This window comes from Colletotrichum costaricense (genome assembly GCF_030867565.1).
Source record: "Colletotrichum costaricense strain IMI 309622 chromosome Unknown Scaffold_7.1, whole genome shotgun sequence".
Classification (NCBI taxonomy): Eukaryota; Fungi; Ascomycota; class Sordariomycetes; order Glomerellales; family Glomerellaceae; genus Colletotrichum; species Colletotrichum costaricense.
Window position 1 is genome coordinate 161,601 of NW_026848236.1, and position 19,800 is coordinate 181,400.

Consider the following 19,800-nt stretch of genomic DNA (forward strand, 5'->3'; position numbering starts at 1 on the left):
CAAGTCGGCAGTCAAACCAGTCACGAATAGTACAATTCTACACTTGACCATGGAAAGAGTAATTCAGCCGCCCAAAGAGGAAAATAGATTCTCTCCGATCGGAGTGTGAAATGCGAAGGTTGCAGGTGACATATCCGCGTTATACCAAGTTTGGAGTATTTGAAGCGGAACAATCCGAATACCGAGTTGTTTACGCAATCCTTCGGTTGCCGTTGCAGATAGCGCTAAACCGGAAATGGAGTATTCGAGGCGCCGACCCAACAGTCAGCCAGTTCCAGGGGATTAGACTACAGCACCGAGGCTGTCCAAGGTGACAAAGTCATTATCTCTTCCCTGACCGTGTTCCCTTTCCTGTTTGGGAAAAACATGGCGAAATTGGATTGATATCCATTCGAATCTAGGGCCTTGCCTTTATCGCCTTTACCCAGAATCTACCACGCGCACAGTCCCGATCTCCAACTTGACTTTGACCTATCAAATGAAGCTGTTGCTAAAACCTTGGACGGGCAAGATATATAGGCATGTCAAGTCTGGGATCCCTGGAACAAAGATCAGCCATACCATTATTCTCAATCTTCTCGATTATCTTTACCTCAGGCTATCTTGTTATTGTGTATCTCTCTTTCCGCTCACGGATTCACATCATTGCGATGGCACCTGACAAGAAAGATGTTGAAGACAAACCGCCCGTCGAGAAAACTGCCACCGGCATCTCCCACTCCAAGGGAGAAGTCGAGATGATTAGCGAAAACGTAATTGATATGCGAGGTATTGATTCCGGCGTCAGCGAAGTCTATCAACGAAAGGTCGCTGTTATGAACCAAGCTTTGGTAGACATCAGCATGGGCAGCTTCCAATGGAAGGTATTTGCCATGACTGGATTCGGATGGTTTGTGGATAATGTGAGTGTCAGATCCCACATGAGCTTACGAGAAGACAGCTAACAGGTATCTAGTTCTGGATGCAGGCGATCACCATCATCGGTCCCCCCGTTCGAAACGAATTCCAAGTAAAGCGCATTGCTTTTCTTACCCTCGCCAAATATGCCGGTCTCGTCGTTGGTTCCTCCGTCTGGCCCATGACAGCCGACATCATCGGCCGCCGCTTGGCTTTCAACATCACCCTGCTTATTTCCTCAGTCAGCGGCTTGATCGGAGCTGGAAGTCCCAACTTCGTAGCCCTTGCTATCTTCACTGCCTTCATTGGCATTGGTACCGGCGGCAACCAACCCGTCGATAGCGCTATCTTTCTGGAGTACATCCCTGCTACTCACCAGTACCTCCTTACAATGCAATCTGCTTTCTGGTCAGTTGGACAGGCAGTAGCAGCTTTGGTTGCCTGGCCGCTCATCGCCAATTACTCATGCGATCCAAAGTCTGAGGCTGGCTGCACATACAGCAACAACTTGGGCTGGCGCTACACCTACTGGACTTTCGGTGGTATTACTCTCACCATGTTCCTTCTTCGATTCTTCTTTCGAGTATACGAGACTCCCAAGTTCCTTCTCAGCAGGGGCCTAGATCAGCAGGCTGTTGATACTATTCAGAAGATCGCCGCCAGAGATGGGAAGACCTCGTGGCTCACTGTGTCCCACTTCGAGTCTATTGACGCTGAACTGAATGCTACCCCCACGGAGACTACTGCGCCGGACAATACCAACAAGGACATCATCAAGAGAAGTTTGCACAAGCTTTCACTTAGCAAAATTCGTGTGCTCTTCTCCAGCCCTCGTATGGCCCTTTCTACAACTTTGATGATCTTCCTCTGGTGTTCTATTGGGATGGCCTATCCGCTCTACAATTCGTTCATCCCTATCTATCTTGAGACCAAGGGCGTTACTTCAGGTGCCAAATCCACTAACGATGTGTACCGGACTTATGCCATCCAGGCTGTCTGCGGTATCCCAGCTTCGCTCCTTGGCAGTTTCACTGTCGACCTGAAGGGTATTGGCCGAAAGGGTACTGGAACGATCGCTTGCTTGTCAACTGGTGTCTTCCTGTTCTTGTTTACCCGCGCCACTACCCAGGCTGGTGTTCTAGGCTTTTCATGCGCTATTGCCTTCTTTCAGAATCTGGTATACGGACTCCTGTACTCTTACACTCCAGAACTCTTTCCTGCTCCAGTTCGTGGTACTGCCAATGGCTTAGTAGCCCTGTTCAACCGCCTGAGTGGTCTTATTGCTCCTATCATTGCGGCGTATGTTGGCATTGACAATGACTACCCCGTCTGGGTTTCGGCAGCCTTGTTTATTTTGGCTGGTCTAATCTTTTTAGTCCTGCCCTATGAGACCCGAGGTCGCGCTGCGGCTTAAAGTTTGAGATTTTTCTGTTTCTCATAGACACTTGAACAAACTAGGGTATATATCACGGCTAACTAGTTATAGTAAATATGATACTAAAAGTTAGAACTCTAATATTAAATAAATAGTATTAATAATTATAAATACATTATAAAGTGTCATGACCTAGTATGCATAACTAGAACTAACACGCGCCCTATAGGCCCCCGCGGTTATAATGTATTATAACGACTTATCTCGTTTAATCTTTATTAATATTATTAATATAAATCTTTTACTTAAAATTAGTTAGTGAATTTCAATTTACTTAAAGCTATCTAGTAATAAAAAGTTGAATAATAATGGTATTTCGAAAAGTATAGTTGAAGATATTATTTTAGTTTTTCGAACGACGTACGAACTTGTGTTATTAGTATACTTAAGTAAGATCTAGCGGCCATTAGAAGAAGCGTAGGTGTTTAGAAGATGATGGGACTGTAGTGGTGCATGAGATCGCCGTATGAGGCAATAGACTCCAACAAAATAATGAGTTATGGGCTCCCTTAGCTCACACCCCCAAAACGTTCAGGAACGAGTCGGGGATTGATGATATAACCTGTCAATCCGATGTCATGGGTCTGAACTTGTGATAAGTCTTCAGCTTATCTCTATAAGGCCGGAGTTCTGCTACTTTTATATCCTCACCTACGGCGTTTCTTTTGTTACGAATTGAGTTCTTGAAGAGTAATTTTATCACATCACATCACTCCAATCTGTAAACCAAACCATTTCTCGCTAGCATGCTTGCTTATTCCAGAACAATTTCTATCTTCTCCAGCCCTTTGAAGAAATCTCGTCGATACCCAAAGCCAATGCCTATTCTTTCGAAAGAACCTGTGTCATTCTGATGGCGCAGCAGAAGCATTCCATGTTCAGAGATGGCGAGACAGTGAACCTCCAATAACAGTCTCTCATTGACGTCCTTCGCGAGCCTGCAGTAGTCCAGTTCGGCGACAATCTCCTGCTTTCGCGCCTCATACACAACCAATTTGCCTGTGAGGCAATCGACAGCATGGACATCCTGGCCCGGGTTAGAACCAAAGCTGAACTTATTGACACCGTCCACGCAGACACAAATATCGCCCCACTCTCGAAGCTGTGATCCGGGGCTCCAAAGATTTCTTAGGAGCCCTCGAGCACGGACACGAACCAATTGCGCACCTTGAGCAACCGCTTCTGATGGCTCGACATGCAAACTTGAACCGTCGCCGAGTAACTCCAGCTCAGTCGACATCTCAAATTTGTGCCACATACAAGCCCCCAGGCCAATAGGAAGACTCGCCCAAGACCAGCTTGGGATTCCTGCCGTGCCTGGCCATCCTATGTCGAGCCCCGGTGGTCTTGAAACACGCCACAGGAGGTCCTGCGCAAATGTTGCCCGCCATAAACCTGCCATATACTCGTTGTCTCCGGAAACAGCAGTCAAATATCGCGTCGCTAGTCCCGCCAACGCATCGAATTTATCTGCCGGGTTACTCAGGCTCCGCGCCGTATATGACTCTACGACTGAGTTCCATGCAAGCCAGAGCTCCTCTGGTTCCGATATACGGCACTCGGCAAGAAATTTGCGTACATGAATGGTAGAAGTATCTAGAGAGACAGAAGAAGATGTCTGCTCGGCATACTCGCCACGCCCACAAGCCCAGCTGAATCGCTGACCACCCCAGAAAAGCAGTCGCGGCGACAAATGCTCCTCCTGAAGCGTCCATGCCCGAAGGAATAACGGAGCTCTTGATCGGAGACCAGCAGGCGCCGTAGGTTTCACGGTAAGCCAGGAGGTGCCGACGCGGCATGGCTTGATTTGATTTGACCACGCGAGACGCGGCGTTAGCAACGGCTGCGTGGCCTTAGCCGACATTGTCGCGCAAATGGTGACAGCGGCGTTACCATAGACTTCCTGCATACGGTGTATTTCCACCTTTTTATCTTGGACGTCATCCTGGATTATGCACAGCGAGTCAACCCAGAGGAAGCAAAGCTCAAGCTCGTTATCTGGGTCGCTCAATCGCCGGGTGATTTTGATAGCATCGCGTACTGTGCCTGGAAGATTTGCAGTGTCAAACGGTCGATATCGACTCTCCAAGTTGGCCCTCAGCGTTTTTCCCTGTTCGATTAGCTCGTTCTCATCACCACTGAACGTGCCAGTGCCCCAGCAGTAGCTCAGTGCCGTATAACGAAGGGCCTTGCCGTTCATCAAATTCTCGCTATCGACCAATTGCGCTCGTGAGTCAGAGAGGAGGTGAAGAAGCCGAGTGGGCATGCGGTCCGAATATGCGAGGTTGCCACAGTCAATGTGACACTTTTCACACACGCGGAGCCAATCTTTAATCTGCTGAAAGATTTTATCGTCCTCTGAATTCACCGAAAGCTTCATAGGAGGCTTCGGGTCCATCAGCGGTGCACAGCTGACCGTCGCCACCGGCATCGTGCTTTCTCCTTCTTCGTTGACGTGTATCTTTATCGCAAAGCCACCATCCTCATCAACCAACTTCGCGCAAACCGACCCTGACGAACGCCCCAACACAGCAGCATGGTCGGCAGTGACGCCTTCGAGAAGCAGCGCCTGACGAAAGATACGGCAAGTGACGCAGAGCTGAGCACACCTGTCGAGAGAGGCATAGTCTTCGTGAAAAACAACAGCTTTGGGTGGAAGAATGTTATGGCGCCTGTGGAAATCGAAAAGAGCCCGAATCTGTTTGCAGCCACGGCACTTTTGCTGTATGTCCAGATCGCCGAAGTCCTCAATAGTAGAAAAGCCGTCGTCTTTCTTCCGTGCTCGGAACAACCACGACATCATCCTTTGCGAGGTAAAAGTAACTTGGAAAGGTCGGTTCCGATTATCAAATCATTTTCCCTTGGACATTTGGTAGATCACGCGTAGTGCTCCCTGTAGCAGACGCGTGGCTTTATTGGCCCGCGGCAGTGTCAGGCCGACTTTCTTGGCTCGACGAATCGCATATTGAGACCTGATTCAGCTGTAAGACATTCGAGGTCAGCCATTCCTTCGCTTATGTACGTCCGCGCGTTCTTTATTCACAATCAGGCTGTTGGTTTTCGGGGCATTCACTGCATCCATACTCCAAAGACGGCGATCTAGCCCCAAATGTCCCAATATTGTGGCGCGAGGGAACCCTCATTTTTTTACTCATCACCTTTGCATCCCAGACGTGAGGAAGTATTTAAAAAGATCTACATGTTTGAGCAGATGCTTTTAACGTGCGTTGCACCATGATGAGATAAGGATCCGACAGCGTCTCTCTTCAATTCAATTCTTAAACAAGCGAAGATGAAGATGAAGAAGCTTACTTTGTGTGGTAGGTACGTATCGATGATGTCGCGGAGCTAGATTATGATGCAACATTATCCCATCGACTGCTACAAGGCGACAGTATATCCGAGTGCGGGGGAAGAATTAATTAAGCGTTATTCCGATTTATTTCTACTATATCCGCAAATTAAAAAATTCATATCTCGGAGAATTTAGAGAAAAGCTGGAGACCATTGTACTGTCGCCTTGTAGCAGTCGATGGGATACAATTCCCTTAACTATCACGGCCTTTCAACACCCTTCTGGCTCTTCAACTATCAGTAAACGGTTCTACATCAGCAAGCTGCTCTCGGTCAAACAACTCGGCAGCCCGAGCCTCTGAGGCATCTGCGCAGATTTTCCAGATATCTACTACCATGACAGCGACCGCGACAAATCTACGTAAGTTGGTCAGCCTGATCCAGATTATTGAGTGGGAGTCAGGTATTTCTTCACGTACGAAGCCACCCCGGCTACAACGCCGGCCGCCTTTTCGGGGCCAGTCGATCCATACTTGTGAAATGATAGGGCAAGAACCCAGTCTGCGGCGGCGAATCCCGCAGCAAATAAAGCGCTGATGAGGAGTGTGATGCGGCGGCTATTCAGACGACTCTCTTCGGTCATCAAGGTGTTTGGCCGTTGAGATGAAAAGATTGCGGACAAAATGAGCGTGTTCACGAAGAGTGAAAAACAGCTCTGAAAGTGCTCCAATGGTCAGCATACGGTCCGAAAAGATTCTGAATGGTGAGCTTTGCGAGGGGAGGGACCGAGAAACTCAACGCACTAGAGCAGAGGATCCCCATGGAATTGCGGGCGAAATCGGGTGATTGAACTCCAATGGCATTGATACAAAGGCCACGATGCCAGCCATCGTAAAAGCAAATTGGGTGAGGAGGTAGACTCCGTGAACGGTGAACCAGTGAAGTCTGATCATTACGAAGGCTTCGGATAATGAATTAAGGCAGTGTCGTTAACGGCCAACTTTTTCGTACCAGACGTAGAAGAAGCTGAACTTCCCAAGCTCGTCTTCTCCAATAGGTTGATCTTATGTATCTGACAGGAGGCCTCCATCGAAAGAGACATTTCTGAGCGTCTGCCTAAAGCCACACGACTAAAATAGGACCCCATACGCTTTCGTCTTCTCCTGAGACATCTTGTCGCCTTGCCGGCAGGTAGCATACTTTGTCTGTTACACCAACATTGTTCTTGAAAAAAACTGAGAAAGCCACCAAAAATGAGGTGGGCGAAGCTGCTAAGCCACTGAACGAGGCAGCATTTTTTCGACGCCTGCGCCACAAGCTGTGCCCGACATAAGCACGCAAGGCGGGATGGCAGGCGGGGCTTAGTGATGGCAGAAAATAAGAGCTCACGCAGAGGTAGACAGACCTGAATGACGCTTGGTTATGTATCTGAGCCAGGAGAGGCCTGTACTGATATAGATGCTTAATTTCCTTACCTTACTCGATTTACGGAATGGCAACGCACGCCTGATACCATAATGCCAAGAACAACTCTGAGTATCTTCTCTGTTTTGCTCAATGCGTTTTGAGATTTGCTGTCTTCATGGGCTACGTGGGTACCTTTCATTGGTTCGCTCAGAAGACACTGCTGCCTGAGTCATTATTGCATTTCCAGTGATGAGGAGACAGAAGAAAAATAGGAGGAGAAGATGGAAAACGCGTTCATCTATTAGTACTTCATCAGCAACTCCGCGTTCTCATGGTGAAGATCTGAACGCTGATAGATTTATGCACTTTGCAATTGCTTGTAGAGTCTAATGAGCTTAGAGCCTCTCAAAACAGCATTCCAGTGCTAGTCCGAGACCAGTGCGTATCGGCCTTACCCATCCGAATCTCCAGTACCGCGATTTCACATGGCTTGTCAATTCTGCGATGAAGAGAAGCGGGAGCGGCTAAGTACTGTGAAGTGGGGAAACCTCCGGCGGGGTATACGAAACGGCTGCTCTCGGTGCGTCTTCCTCGATCAATGTATCAGATTGGCTCCGATTGATGCGCAGCAAGTCTATAAAATCAGCATTCACCAAGACCATGCCTTCCGAGTCTATTGTATGGAGTCGTACGAAGATACAAGGGTCGATATATTCACTACAGATGGTAAATCGCTCCACACTAAACACTACGACCAGTGATTGTTAGCAGATGTCGGATATTGGGGAGATGGTCTACCATGCCATGATTTTCGTCTATGTTCACACGGCTGATCAATGATTTCATAGGCCAGGAAAAAAACCCGTTACAGTCAAAAAAGATTGCTGCTCACCTTCCAGGAAACACAAGCTCCGAGGCAACCTTTCGAACAATCAAAGGTTGGCTTAATGAGTGTATTTCAAGTCACAAGTGTTGTTATGAAAGTGGCAAGCACGGGCATGATCAACGAGCTTCACCGAAGAGACTTCTCCAGATCAGCGAGAATCAAGTTATTCTGCGGGAGAACGTTGGGCAGCAGCGTTATGTATGCCTGAGATATTGTTGGGGTGAAAGCGCCCAAATCACCAAAACCACCAAAGAGACAAGCAAATATCACCAGAGAAACATACCTTGGCATCAACTTGATGCAACATTCCAGGATGCAATCACAGTCTGTCGTCGTCTAGACGTCTCGTATTTGTGGATTGATTCATTGTGCATTTTGCAAGATTCCGTAGCAGATTGGACGGAACAGGCTGCGCAAATGGCCAATATTTATGCAAACGCATATCTCACAATCGCAGCAACAAATTCTAGCGACGCGTCTGGTGGTTGTTTCAGAAAAACAAGTGACAAGTACGTCTCAAAACTCTCTCCAGGGTACAAAGATACATATGTTCGCCATGAACTTCCTGAGTTTCCACTTATGTCGAGGGAGCATCAAATAAGAGAAAGCCCAGACTGGCCACTTTTGAGTCGTGGATGGGCCTACCAGGAAATGCGACTTTCACGGCGGGTACTGCACTTCTGTGCCCAGGAAGTGGTATGGGTTTGCCGGGTTTCACAGAAAAGCGAGAGCGTGGACAACGACCAAGATTTTACTTCCGAAGATGAATGGAGCGGGAGGGCATATCCCTATGTTCCATATGGTATCCTTGAGAAAAACCCACAATCTCTGTGGTATCGGACAGCAAATGAATACTCAAGGCTTCGACTCAGCAAGGAGCAGGACAAGATGGCTGCCCTATCTGGGCTGGCGGAACAAATGCAATCTCTACGGCCCCCCGAGGATCGATACCTGGTTGGCTTGTGGGAGAAGACTTTACTTTCTGATCTTCTCTGGACGCAGGGATGGAGCTACACGGCTCCAAACTCACGAATCTCCCGCTATCCGTCCTGGTCCTGGGCCTCATCACCATACCAAGTCGAATGGTCAAGGGATTTCAACATATCACTGAAGTGTACGCAAGTCGAGGCAACCAAAGTTACCACCCGAGGTCCGAGTCACATGGCCAACTGCATAGAGGCGACGATCACATTGAAGGCTCCCCTTCTAGACGCAACCCCTTTGCTTACCGCTGCTCAAGCTCATATTGCCGCATCCCGGGTTTCAGGCGATTACGAATCTTCTTCGCCATTTGGTAACTTGTATCCTGATCCGTACGACGCCTTTATCACAAATCTGGATCACTTATATGTCCATTATTACAGTTCGGACAGCGGTTCTTATATCACGGATATCACTCCCGCAGAAACTTCTGGCTGCTTCATTCTTCTAGCCACGAGCAACCGTTCCTTGCTCGACCTTAATGCTATCCATGTTCAGAAAGAACAAAGCAGCGATTGTTACAGGCGAGTCGGTTTGGCTAGCTTAAGGCATCCAGCAGCAAGGAACAAATATCCAAAGAATGCTTCCACCGTAAGATGGCTGATAGAAGATCTACCGACACAAAGCATCACCTTGATCTAGGCAAAAGCGCGCAATCAGGAAAGTCTGAGGGCTACTAAGGTTTCAGATATTTACTCACTAATACGTAGCTACTCATCATCAAATGTCTACATGTTGTTAGATATCTACTTGTTCTTAATATCTGCTTGTAAGTAACTACAGGCTGTTCCGATACTGAGTAACAACCGGAGCTCAAGTCGCTCACGCGGCGGCAGCTCCACTGGCTTCTGTCAGCTAGGTCCGGCCATAGGGACTTCGCTGCATACCACCGTCTGTACCATCATGCGGATACGAACCTCCGCTACTCGTGTAGAAGGGAGAAGATACCTAACCACGTCTACTATTATTAACTAATTATACGCAGGGGCACGCTATAGTTTACTTATACTAAGTTCGTCCGGGGCTAGCTTAGTAAAAAGTAGTCTATATATATTATAATACTATAGAGCTCCCGGTTCTATACTAATATCTACTTAAAATAACTTAATAATAAGGATCTAAACCCCTACTCCTATATATATATATTAAAATCGAGCTAATACTTACGGGACTAGCTATAGTAATACTAGACCCGTATTTATTACTAAATAATACGGCTATAATAGAGGTCTCGGGGTGCCCCCCTCGGCCCTTATATTAGTAAATTAACGTAATAAGACGTACTATATAGTTCGCTTCTTAACTAACTATTTAAAAAAGTCCTTTTTAAACTAAATCCACCTATATAAATAGGTTTATTAATATAGTAATTAGCTCCCCTAGCGGATATTAATCTTATAAAATAAGTATATTAATACGGCTCGTTCGAACAGGATATATAATAAGCTATGTATACTAATAGCCTTATAAAGCTTACGTTTATTACGTTTACTTATAGTATTATTATACTATAATACTAATATTAATATTACTTACTTATATTATATTATACTATATTTCTATTTACGTATTTTATAACTATATATTATTTTCCTTAACTTATTAAAAAAATACGACTTCTTACTTTAAATAGTAATACTTATTATAATATAATAAGGGTCTCTTTATAAATATATAGAATACTACTTAGCTTATTTTTTATATTACTAACGTAGTACTTAAACCTCGCTAAGCATAATTACTTTAAATTATAAAATATTACGGGGGGCTATATATAAATAAAAGGGTTAAATCTTAGATTATATATTATACTATTTTATAAAAGGGTATTATATAAATTCTACTGGGTACTATATACGGTTATATAATTTTAGCATAATATAATTACTTTTTACCTTATTTAAGGATATTACGGTATAAAATAGGATAAATAAACAAAACAAAATACTAAGTGACAAGGATTGCATAATTTAATGGCTCATCAATGCTTTATCATTCAACTTTACCATTTATATTAAAGATTAGGAGGGGGGGGGGGGGGAGAGGGTAAACCCTCTGTAACAATTAAGTAATAATTATTCGATAACTATTCTTGCAGTCTCTATCCTGTATCACAGCCGATACTTATAATAACTCGAGGTTTAGAGCTATAGTCTGACTAAAAAAGGCCTTAAATAGGAATGAAACACCCATGAACGGAGCTTTGATTGAGGTTAAACCTAGACTCCCCTTTACCAATCTCTTCCTCTCCCTCTTCTTCCTCCTCCTTTAACGACACCAGCCCAAATAACCCGCCGCCATCTATTAGACTCAACCACATCACCCTGAAATTCGCTTCTCTCAACGATCTAGCCCATATGTACCACGCCGCCAAAGCGGGTGGGGTGGAACCGCACCTCTGCCTTAATCACGGGGTGACGGCGAGCTTGTACTACAAACTACAAGGATCCAAATGGGAACCAGATTGAGACCATGATTGGGAACTATGACAACCTCGAAGATGTGTGGAAGCATATGAATAGCTTGGATCCATTAAATACACTAGTTGTTAAATTTGATCCGGAAGAATTGTTGCGACTCTAAGGTTACGAAGAATGTGGCACAGCCGAACACGAGCAGGCGAGCTCGGGGCAGAAGACGAAACCCCAAGACTCCTAAGCGAGTCTCGAGGTCGACAAATTACTTTCAAGGATGAAAGAGATCGCAAATTCTTCGTACAAGTATTACTATTTACTATGATTATGAAGAGCAGCAGCGCTGCCAGGGTACTTCCACGATTACTCTATCCACCGTGATATACAAGAGCACCAACTATGTATGCTGTGGAAGCAGTGTGTGCAGGCAGACTTAAGTGCTTGCGTCTATGTCCATGGTATAGTATAAGGCCGTTTCCATACGGGTAAAACCGTCAATGCTACCTCCGTCATCTCAATCGCAAAAAATCAAATGTCTTGACTCCATTTGTCCATGTATAATGCAAGCTTTTAATAACAAACACCTCTTCATCGTTTTCACAACCCTCGCATGCCTAGACACCGGTAGAATTTTACCAGTTGCAGAACATGAAGTAGTGGTTGATAAACAGGTTGTAGACGTTGATGATGATCAGTGGTAAGGGGTGATACCAGGTGAAGCCAGTGACAAGACGCCATGTGACGACACCGACCATGGCACCAGTGACAATTAGGGTCCAGATGATGCAAAGAACGCGCATGTTGCGATACTTGTTGCTCTTGTGGGCCTTGGAGTCGCCAGAGGCAGCCCAGAGAAGCTCAATGTTGAAGAGACGATCCTTGATAGCGGTGAGGTAGGCGTAGCTCTGGACCGTCATGGCATGCTGCACGTTGAAGCCATATTTGGCCTTAGCCCAGCAACGCATGAGGATCACACCATATAGGATCGAAGGGATAGCAAAAGCCAGGTTCCAGAACTTGAACCATTCCGGGCGGATAGCAAGGAGAAGAGTGCCGGCAATAGGGGCAAGGAAGATGTTGAGTGAAACTGCAGCGTAGTACAAGAAGCCTGTATTTGGTTAGATGGGCGAATGGTCGCTGTATCGCTGTGAAGTAGAAGTACAAACCTGACAGATAACAGATCTTTTGCATGAGGGTGAGATTCGAGACCCAGAAGTGGCCGTTTGTAAGAAGAGTCGTTGAACCACGAGCCCATCGCATCTGCTGGGAGAAGAAGGCGCGAGGAGAGTTGGGGCAAACACCGGTGGCGAGGCAGAGAGGGATGTACTTGACCTTCCAGCCGCGGTCAACCGCACCAAAACTGTGAAATATTAGTCAATGGTCTTGCAAGTTGGTTGGATCAAACCTACCCAGTGTGAACATCCTCGGAGAAGCCAATTTCGGCCGTTCCACCGACCTCGACAAGAGACTCACGACGGTAGAGAGCATTGCTACCAACGCAGATTGAGGCTCCCCATCTGTTACGATTGACCTGCACGACACGGTAGAACAATTCCTGAGTGGCACCCGCACCCTGCTCAACCCAAGTTTGGTCGTCAGTGACGCGGAAGTACTGAGGGCTCTGAACAAGGGCCGTCTTATCATCGCCCAAGTGCTCAACCATCAATTCCTTAACAAAGTCAGGGCGTGGGCAGAAGTCAGCATCGAAAATGGCAAAGAACTGTCCGCTGGTCTGTGCAAAGGTCCATCGCAGGTTGCCAGCCTTTCGGAGACGGGGCCGGTCATCGCGGACGGAGTAGTTGAAGCCATATTTCTCAGCGAGAAGTCGAACCGGTTCCGAGTTGCCGTCGTCCATGACGTGAACCTGGAGCTTGGACGCAGGCCAATCAATATTGACAATGTGCTTATATGTGTTTTCCAGAATTTCGATGGGCTCGGAACAGCAGGGGAGGTAGATATCGACAGTCGGGGCGTTGTCTTCGGTAATAGGGAAGCGCTCAACCAAATCCAAGTGAGCCTTGTAATCCCAGTCTCGTCCAATGATTCCGACGGCGTAGGAGATCAACAAGTAGATGCACATTGCTCCCGCGAAGACGCCATACCAATAGAATGCCGGGGCAGAGAGCGCGAACAGCCACATTCCGGCGCCGAGCGAGAGGAAAGAGAAGACGCCAAAGATGTAGAGAAGCAGTCGGTTGGTGTGAACGTAGCTGAGCTTCTCGGTGTCGTTCGGGCATACGGGCAAGACCAAAGGCGGCTCTTCCTTGGGGCAGTAGGTTGCGCGGAAACGCCCGTAAAGTCTCTTGGGAAAAGACTCGCCTGATGAGGGTGGAAGTGCGGTCGTGTGCGTCTCCTTTGCCTTCTCGGGGTCCGAAATAACAGGCGGAACATGGCTAGCTTCAACGTCCGTCTCAGAAGAGGATTGATGATGGCCCTTTTCATTATAGACTGGAACTTCTCTGCCCAGCGGCGAGGGCTCCTGGTACCTGTCAGTTGGGCTTGAAGAAACAGATGTTGAGCAACCTACGATATCGGGTCTGCTTAGACGGTGGTGAGAGGAGTCGGCCCAGCTCGATCTCTGACCTGATCTGTCTGTGGTGTCGTACGGATGTGTTTGCCCAACAGCGTTCTGAGATATGTCAGTCCCTTTTCCTTCAGGCCGGAAGCCATCGCCAGTGGCACTTCATGGAAACGTACCACAGTAAAAGTCGAGTCACTGGCGAGGGAGGGGGCCGCGCTCGAATCGTTGTCGGTGTCGAACGGGTTAGAACCGAACGGATTAGTCGGGGGCGTCAGGCTCGAGTCGGGAGAAGCTCCCCGTGTTGTGTAAGGAGGCGACATTGTGGTATCAGGTTCCCATAAAGCGACACGAGCTACTTTCACACAAGATTACTATGTGTGGAGGAGATCGAGAGTCGGCTCGGGCTGGCAGTATAGCGAGTGCGCGGAAGGGGTGGTGAGGCAAACGAAGATGGCTTCAAGTGTCGATGTACTCCCATTAGGTTCCTCGAAGTAGACGGCAGAGTCTCTCAGCACCGAACGCGGGTGAGTGTGTGACAAGAGCTCGAAGCTGGAAGAAAGAGAGAGCAGCGAAAGTCGTCAAAGCGAGTGACTGAAAATTGAAAGTAGACCAGCCTCGTGGAGTTGAACTAGCGAGCGGGCGAGGCGGCGAGAGTAGCGCGATGATGGCAGCGGAGGACTAGGAGCCAACGTCTAGCTTCTAGGTGCAACGAGCGGGACGGAGGGAGGAAAGGTTTTGTTCAAGGTAAGCCACACAGACGGCGGAATGACGGAGGAGAAGGTGTAGGGTTCCTTAGGAGAGGCGAGGTAAGGTGAGGTGGAGGGGAAGACAGGCAGTAACCGGGATTGGATGTGGTGAGAGCCCAAGGTGAAGCCGAGATAGGATGGGGCTGGTGAATGTAGCGGACCCAAACAGGCAGGTTCACCACAGCGTGGAGAGAGGAAGGTGCGGCTACCTTACGGCATGCGTATAGCCCAGACGGACACGCGAGCATACGAGAAACAGGAATAAACGGCCTGGAGAAAAGGCAGAGGAAGACAAGACGAGCCGTAGTAGCAGGCCACTTCAGGCCAAGCAGGAGTAAACACACCGTCTTGCTCCCTCCTGCAAGGATGTGTATACAGTATCACGGCCACGGAATGAGGCACGAATACGTACGGCATGGTGGTATTCCATAGGTAAGTACCTCATTGCTAGGCTGGGCTGGGCTGGGCTGCTCCGGGCTTGCTTTCAAGATGACCATGTTTATTCGTTGAATAATACCCAGGTCGTAGGTACCTTCTACAAAATCGACAAGGACACTTCTCTGCCCCTGCCATGAATATCCCCGCGAGTCGCCAGCCCACCAGTGGCTAATGTGTGGGCAAGTGAAAGAGATCGTGGCAGGGATATAGCGACCATTGGACCGTTTGGCGGTTACAAGGGCCGGTTCACTGCGGGTATGTCTCTCATGTCTGCATGCGCTTAGCTGCCTGGTTACGGATTGTGTTGACTCCCGTCGCTTGCAAATCATGGCAATGGCCCGGTGGGAGAGATGTTGTGACATCACCGCTGGGAAAGAGTCAGAATACCTACTGGCCTTAGCAGGTGCCATTGCAGTTGGACCCAATATCTCAGATTAAGGCATGTCAGCGTAGCAGCGTGCTACGGCTAGCTCAAGGCTAATGACCGTAGGTTGCTGTCCATGGCCGAAATCTGCATAGAAGGTTGACAGTCGCCGCAGACTGCAGGTGAACCGCGAAGCCCTGGGGGAAATAACCTGGCTTCAGGATTTCCACATGGCTACGGAGTCAAGTACCGGTACAATAAATCGTGTGGGGGTATGAAGGCAGGGGGCTGGGCCAAAGGAAATCAGCCGGGAAGAGAAGCTGGGCAAAAAGTGACAAACGGAGCGGAGAGAAATCATGACTTGGATCCAAGAGTCAGGAAAGCACGAAGAATGAGAAGAGCATGGGAAACATAATCTGATGCCACGCCGGAGTGGAGTGGGGCCGGTCGGAGTGGACTCCGTACATGATTGGGCAATGCAGCCTGTAAATATCAATGAGGGAAACATTCGCCTGCCAGTTTAGAGAGCAAGATACCTTGCTCCGTACAGAGTACCCATGGAAGCAAAGAAGGCGTCAGATAATAGCCATGTCCCAGATGGCAGTTCCAGAGGAAGGATACAAAAGATGAAAGCAGGGCTGTGGGAAATAAGGTAGGTGTCCCGTGCCTGCCATCCATAGTATGGCAAACCGCAAAGCAGGTGGCAGGTGGGCAGGCAGGCGGGAGTCGCGGGAGAGACAGGGTGGGCAAGAAAGGAAAAGCCACCTGCATCATCAAACGTGGGCCTATTTCCCGGTTTGCCTGTTGCATTTGCGGCGTTTTGGACTGACAATTCAGGGCAGTTACTCGGAAGATTCTTGCAAGCGCAAACACCAGAGGACAAGGCGAGGATGGATGGACATTGAAAAAAGCCCATGGGCCTGGGAAAGAGCCGCCAAGACGTTACCTACCTTATCGGCAAGTGCAACGGAACCATGAGCTGACTATCACAGTAGTGTACGTACCGGATCATGAACAGGGGTAGACCTGCAGGCGCTGCTAGCGTCAACCACATCACGGGCGCCAAGGCCCCAGAGGGAAAGTCGACATGCGACTTGCTCTGGGAACTTGTGGGAAGAAGCCACGAACGGCACGAACTGCAGCCACCACAGCGCCTCATCGTGTCGGCCGCCTTCCGGATGAGCAGCTACTTCTTTCTATCTTCCTTCCCGCCTGTTGTGGCCTGTTTTGTTGCACCTGCCTGCCTGTCGTGGTTCATATCTCTGAGGTTCGTATCTGGACAAGGTAGGCACCTTGGGTAGATAGACCCCCACTTCTTGCTGTGTCGGGCATGCTGTCGCTCCTGCTCTCACTTGTGCCTCCTTGCTCGCAAATTATGTGTACCGCATACTCCGTACGTCGGATAAGAATCATTAGGGAACACCGCAGAGCGGAGATCGAAGATGAAGGAGCTACAATCACGGCAGGGAAAAGAGACAGGAGCAGGGTTGGCAGCTGTCGAGCAGGCTGTCCCTGTCAAAATGTGCGGACCTTTGATGGTCAGAGCATCAATCTGGACCGCCATTTGACAGCATCAACCGGGATGCCGATACCACACAGCGAACCATCCCGCACACATCTACGCACTATCGACTTGCATGCTTCAAAGTGCAGCAAGCTTTCCGGCCCTTTTCAAACCTGCAATCTGCTCAGTGCCGCCATCATCGAAAAAATTCTGATTCAACGTCTGCCAGGCTGCCAGCTAGCTTCTCTGACCCGCCGCGCTACGCAGATAACCTTGGAACTCAAAAACACAAAGCGTTGAGCTAGCCCACGGTGGGAATGGGCCCACGATTGGCATTCACTGAATCACTGCTAACCACATTCCCACGCTACTAGACCCGAGCCGGCGGCCGTTGCTATCAGATCGACCATCGGTAGTCGCCGGGCTGCCTGAAGCTCCATTCCTTCAGCTGTGCTGGGATCTGGGAACTTGCAATCCTGAAGAGAGACACCAGCCTCCTTTGTCTTCCTCGGCTTGTTCCAACTTTTCAACACCCCGTCTGTGGCTTGTGGGCTTCTCCAACGTCGCCCTACTGACGGACGACTAATGCCGACCAACAACGCATACCTACCTCTCTCAAATCTCTGATGGTCAAAAACCACCACGCTACTCGTATTGCCACTGCAGCACATGCAAACAACGCCAGCGACTTCTACCCATCATGCGCATCCTGTCTGACTGGCCCACCAATACCTTCTCCAGCCCCAAAGCCTTGGAGGCTCAATACCACGCAATTGGGCCACCAGTTCGAGACCGTTTCTTCCTTCGCTTGCCCAATGATACCTGACTACATACGCATACGTTGCCCGCGCCAATAAGCGAATAAGCCTAAACCTTGACAGCATCCACCTCAGAGGCTATTTCGACATCCTCATTCGCTGGCGCGTGCTCTCTCGCGTGTTTGACGGATAGCTCACCGTTGTCTTTCTGCAGTGTTTCTTTCTTCTGCTCCTTGGCTCAGCAGTCTCCGTCGCCGCCGTTTACCTTTTGAATGAGCAGCGGCAATATTGGTCGCCGCCCAACCGTCCCCTCTGCAGAGCATCGCTGACGAATCCTTGTCTTACATCGCGCTTGGCCTGAGCAACGATGACGCTTGCCAGGTATCTTTGCGGTCACAGAGTCTCGAGAAGAGGCTTTGACTATTGGCAATGGCTCGTACGAACACTGGCGATCGGGATCTTCTCAGAGAGGCGATGATCAAGCGCCTTCTATAGAAGATGTACCAGCGCCAACTGGACTCTCTCTACCCACATTGACGCTCCGGTTCCTGATCTGACTGGGGCATTCTTCAATAATTTCGCCTGTCGTTCTCGCTCTCGAGCCTCGCATCCCGCCGTTCCATTGGAACAATGGGCCCCAAGATTCCTCCGCACCCCAGCTACCACGAATTCCATCGGATCCACCGTGCCACGCGGGCAATGAAAGTCTCGACTCACCTAGCAAAGTCACAGAACATATTGTTGACGATTCACACCCGCCACGTCGATCCGGTTCTCCAATACCGAGACATGGCGAGCCAAAGCCAGCTGAACGGCTGGAGCGACCTGGTTTACCCCGGTCTCGTGTCTATTGTCGCCCGCTGGAGCTTCCGCTATCGCAACATCATCCATAGGTCATTTTTCGCTTTCATCGGGATGGTTTATCTGAAGTCCTGAGCTGCATCCTACTCCGCGCTGAAGCACGGTACAAGGCACTGTTTTGCGGCGAAGCGAATAATCGCACGCTCACAGCGGTACATATTGGGGAGTGACATTTACCATGTTCCCAAAGTACCCTCAAAATGCTGGCTAAATATCCGTAATGAAGGGGTGAACAGTACGCAAAACCTGACCTGACATCCTCATCTCGGTTGCTATCCTGCAGCACATCATCGGCAAGAAGAAAGAAGTCAAACGAATATTCCGCGATCTCTAACTCCTCTCCGCCACCCATATCCATACGTTGTCGTCGCCGTTTAAGCCGCCCGTTGTCTTGGCTACTTCGGCATGGCGGCACGCGCGCCAAGCCGCCAATACGAAAGAATGGCGCGCCAGATAAGCTCCTGGTCTTTTTTCCTTGGTTTTTCCTCACACCGTCAACATTGGAACGACAACACCAATTTTCTCGCCGCTTCTCGCCATGTGTGGATATCAGACTATTGTTCTGCGACTGTCCTACGGATCTTGCTGTCCCGGATTGAGGCCACTCTCCGAGGCGTGGATCTCGATGACGCAGCATCTTGGTACAATTTCCTTTCCTCTTCCCGTCGGATTGCATACGGAGTAGGTAGAGTCAACCTGATTCCCCGCCACCAGTATGGTATTGGTCTCTTGGCCTGTGAGGCAAGCCGCCAGCCGCAAACCAACCAGTCCAGTCTCCTTCTTCTCCAATCCCGCTCCGCCCAACCCGCCCCTTTCCCTACCATCTCCGCCAAGACCGTGCACACCATCCCACCATCCCACCCTCCATCCATCATCCATGCCACAATGTCTCCATTAAAAAAACATCCCGGCAACTGATCCTTTGCGAGCGCCGAGATGCATGCTGCCCACCACCAACTCATGGAAAACGAGATTGCCATACGCGTTCTCAGCATGGTTCGTCGAAAACGGTCTTCCGTCTGCAGGCTGGAGACTGGCAATAAACAACGCGAGGCCCAGAGTATCAATGGCTGGCTTACTGCATGCTAATGTCCCTACTGCTCACGCCTAATGCCCGCATCGGACCGCCATACACACGCTCTTGCTACCAAGCGGCAAGAAGTAGCCTTTTGACCGTATTACAACCGTCAGTGGCTGACACTGTCTCTGTCCAGCTTGAAAGAGGATGTTCAGCAGAGGCTGGGGCTTAGGATACGGACACTGGAGGCGAGGGAGGCAACGCCATTCGGATGAT

General features: G+C 49.0%; 10 protein-coding genes across 10 annotated transcripts; 6 read left to right on the plus strand and 4 right to left on the minus strand.

Annotated features, from left to right (window-relative positions):
- Window positions 1-650: 650 nt before the first annotated feature.
- CCOS01_07258 (MFS transporter, metabolite:H+ symporter) lies at window positions 651-2,311 on the plus strand (the record flags this gene model as incomplete). Its single annotated transcript, XM_060455425.1, has 2 exons — window positions 651-902; window positions 956-2,311. The coding sequence occupies 2 exons, from the start codon at window positions 651-653 to the stop codon at window positions 2,309-2,311; spliced, it is 1,608 nt and encodes a 535-aa protein (XP_060313317.1).
- A 775-nt stretch (window positions 2,312-3,086) lies between these two features.
- On the minus strand, window positions 3,087-4,763 carry CCOS01_07259 (uncharacterized protein; the record flags this gene model as incomplete). The annotated part of the gene is made up of 1 exon (XM_060455426.1): window positions 3,087-4,763. One exon carries the CDS (start codon window positions 4,761-4,763, stop codon window positions 3,087-3,089), a length of 1,677 nt encoding a protein of 558 aa, XP_060313318.1.
- A 1,153-nt stretch (window positions 4,764-5,916) lies between these two features.
- On the minus strand, window positions 5,917-6,579 carry CCOS01_07260 (uncharacterized protein; the record flags this gene model as incomplete). The annotated part of the gene is made up of 3 exons (XM_060455427.1): window positions 5,917-6,043; window positions 6,106-6,341; window positions 6,430-6,579. 3 exons carry the CDS (start codon window positions 6,577-6,579, stop codon window positions 5,917-5,919), a joined length of 513 nt encoding a protein of 170 aa, XP_060313319.1.
- A 1,401-nt stretch (window positions 6,580-7,980) lies between these two features.
- Window positions 7,981-8,127, plus strand: CCOS01_07261 (uncharacterized protein; the record flags this gene model as incomplete). Its single annotated transcript, XM_060455428.1, has 1 exon — window positions 7,981-8,127. One exon carries the CDS (start codon window positions 7,981-7,983, stop codon window positions 8,125-8,127), a length of 147 nt encoding a protein of 48 aa, XP_060313320.1.
- Window positions 8,128-8,570: 443 nt separating this feature from the next.
- Window positions 8,571-9,351, plus strand: CCOS01_07262 (uncharacterized protein; the record flags this gene model as incomplete). Its single annotated transcript, XM_060455429.1, has 3 exons — window positions 8,571-8,740; window positions 8,792-9,265; window positions 9,309-9,351. 3 exons carry the CDS (start codon window positions 8,571-8,573, stop codon window positions 9,349-9,351), a joined length of 687 nt encoding a protein of 228 aa, XP_060313321.1.
- A 1,768-nt stretch (window positions 9,352-11,119) lies between these two features.
- On the plus strand, window positions 11,120-11,368 carry CCOS01_07263 (glyoxalase/Bleomycin resistance protein/Dioxygenase superfamily protein; the record flags this gene model as incomplete). Its single annotated transcript, XM_060455430.1, has 1 exon — window positions 11,120-11,368. A coding segment is annotated over one exon (249 nt), but the record flags the coding sequence as incomplete, so codon positions are not given.
- A 578-nt stretch (window positions 11,369-11,946) lies between these two features.
- On the minus strand, window positions 11,947-14,155 carry CCOS01_07264 (glycosyltransferase family 2; the record flags this gene model as incomplete). Its single annotated transcript, XM_060455431.1, has 5 exons — window positions 11,947-12,422; window positions 12,481-12,674; window positions 12,724-13,793; window positions 13,842-13,943; window positions 14,012-14,155. 5 exons carry the CDS (start codon window positions 14,153-14,155, stop codon window positions 11,947-11,949), a joined length of 1,986 nt encoding a protein of 661 aa, XP_060313323.1.
- Window positions 14,156-16,393: 2,238 nt separating this feature from the next.
- On the plus strand, window positions 16,394-17,319 carry CCOS01_07265 (uncharacterized protein; the record flags this gene model as incomplete). The annotated part of the gene is made up of 2 exons (XM_060455432.1): window positions 16,394-16,650; window positions 17,262-17,319. The coding sequence occupies 2 exons, from the start codon at window positions 16,394-16,396 to the stop codon at window positions 17,317-17,319; spliced, it is 315 nt and encodes a 104-aa protein (XP_060313324.1).
- A 266-nt stretch (window positions 17,320-17,585) lies between these two features.
- On the minus strand, window positions 17,586-17,771 carry CCOS01_07266 (uncharacterized protein; the record flags this gene model as incomplete). Its single annotated transcript, XM_060455433.1, has 1 exon — window positions 17,586-17,771. The coding sequence occupies one exon, from the start codon at window positions 17,769-17,771 to the stop codon at window positions 17,586-17,588; it is 186 nt and encodes a 61-aa protein (XP_060313325.1).
- Window positions 17,772-18,275: 504 nt separating this feature from the next.
- Window positions 18,276-18,581, plus strand: CCOS01_07267 (uncharacterized protein; the record flags this gene model as incomplete). Its single annotated transcript, XM_060455434.1, has 1 exon — window positions 18,276-18,581. The coding sequence occupies one exon, from the start codon at window positions 18,276-18,278 to the stop codon at window positions 18,579-18,581; it is 306 nt and encodes a 101-aa protein (XP_060313326.1).
- Between the last annotated feature and the right edge of the window lie 1,219 nt (window positions 18,582-19,800).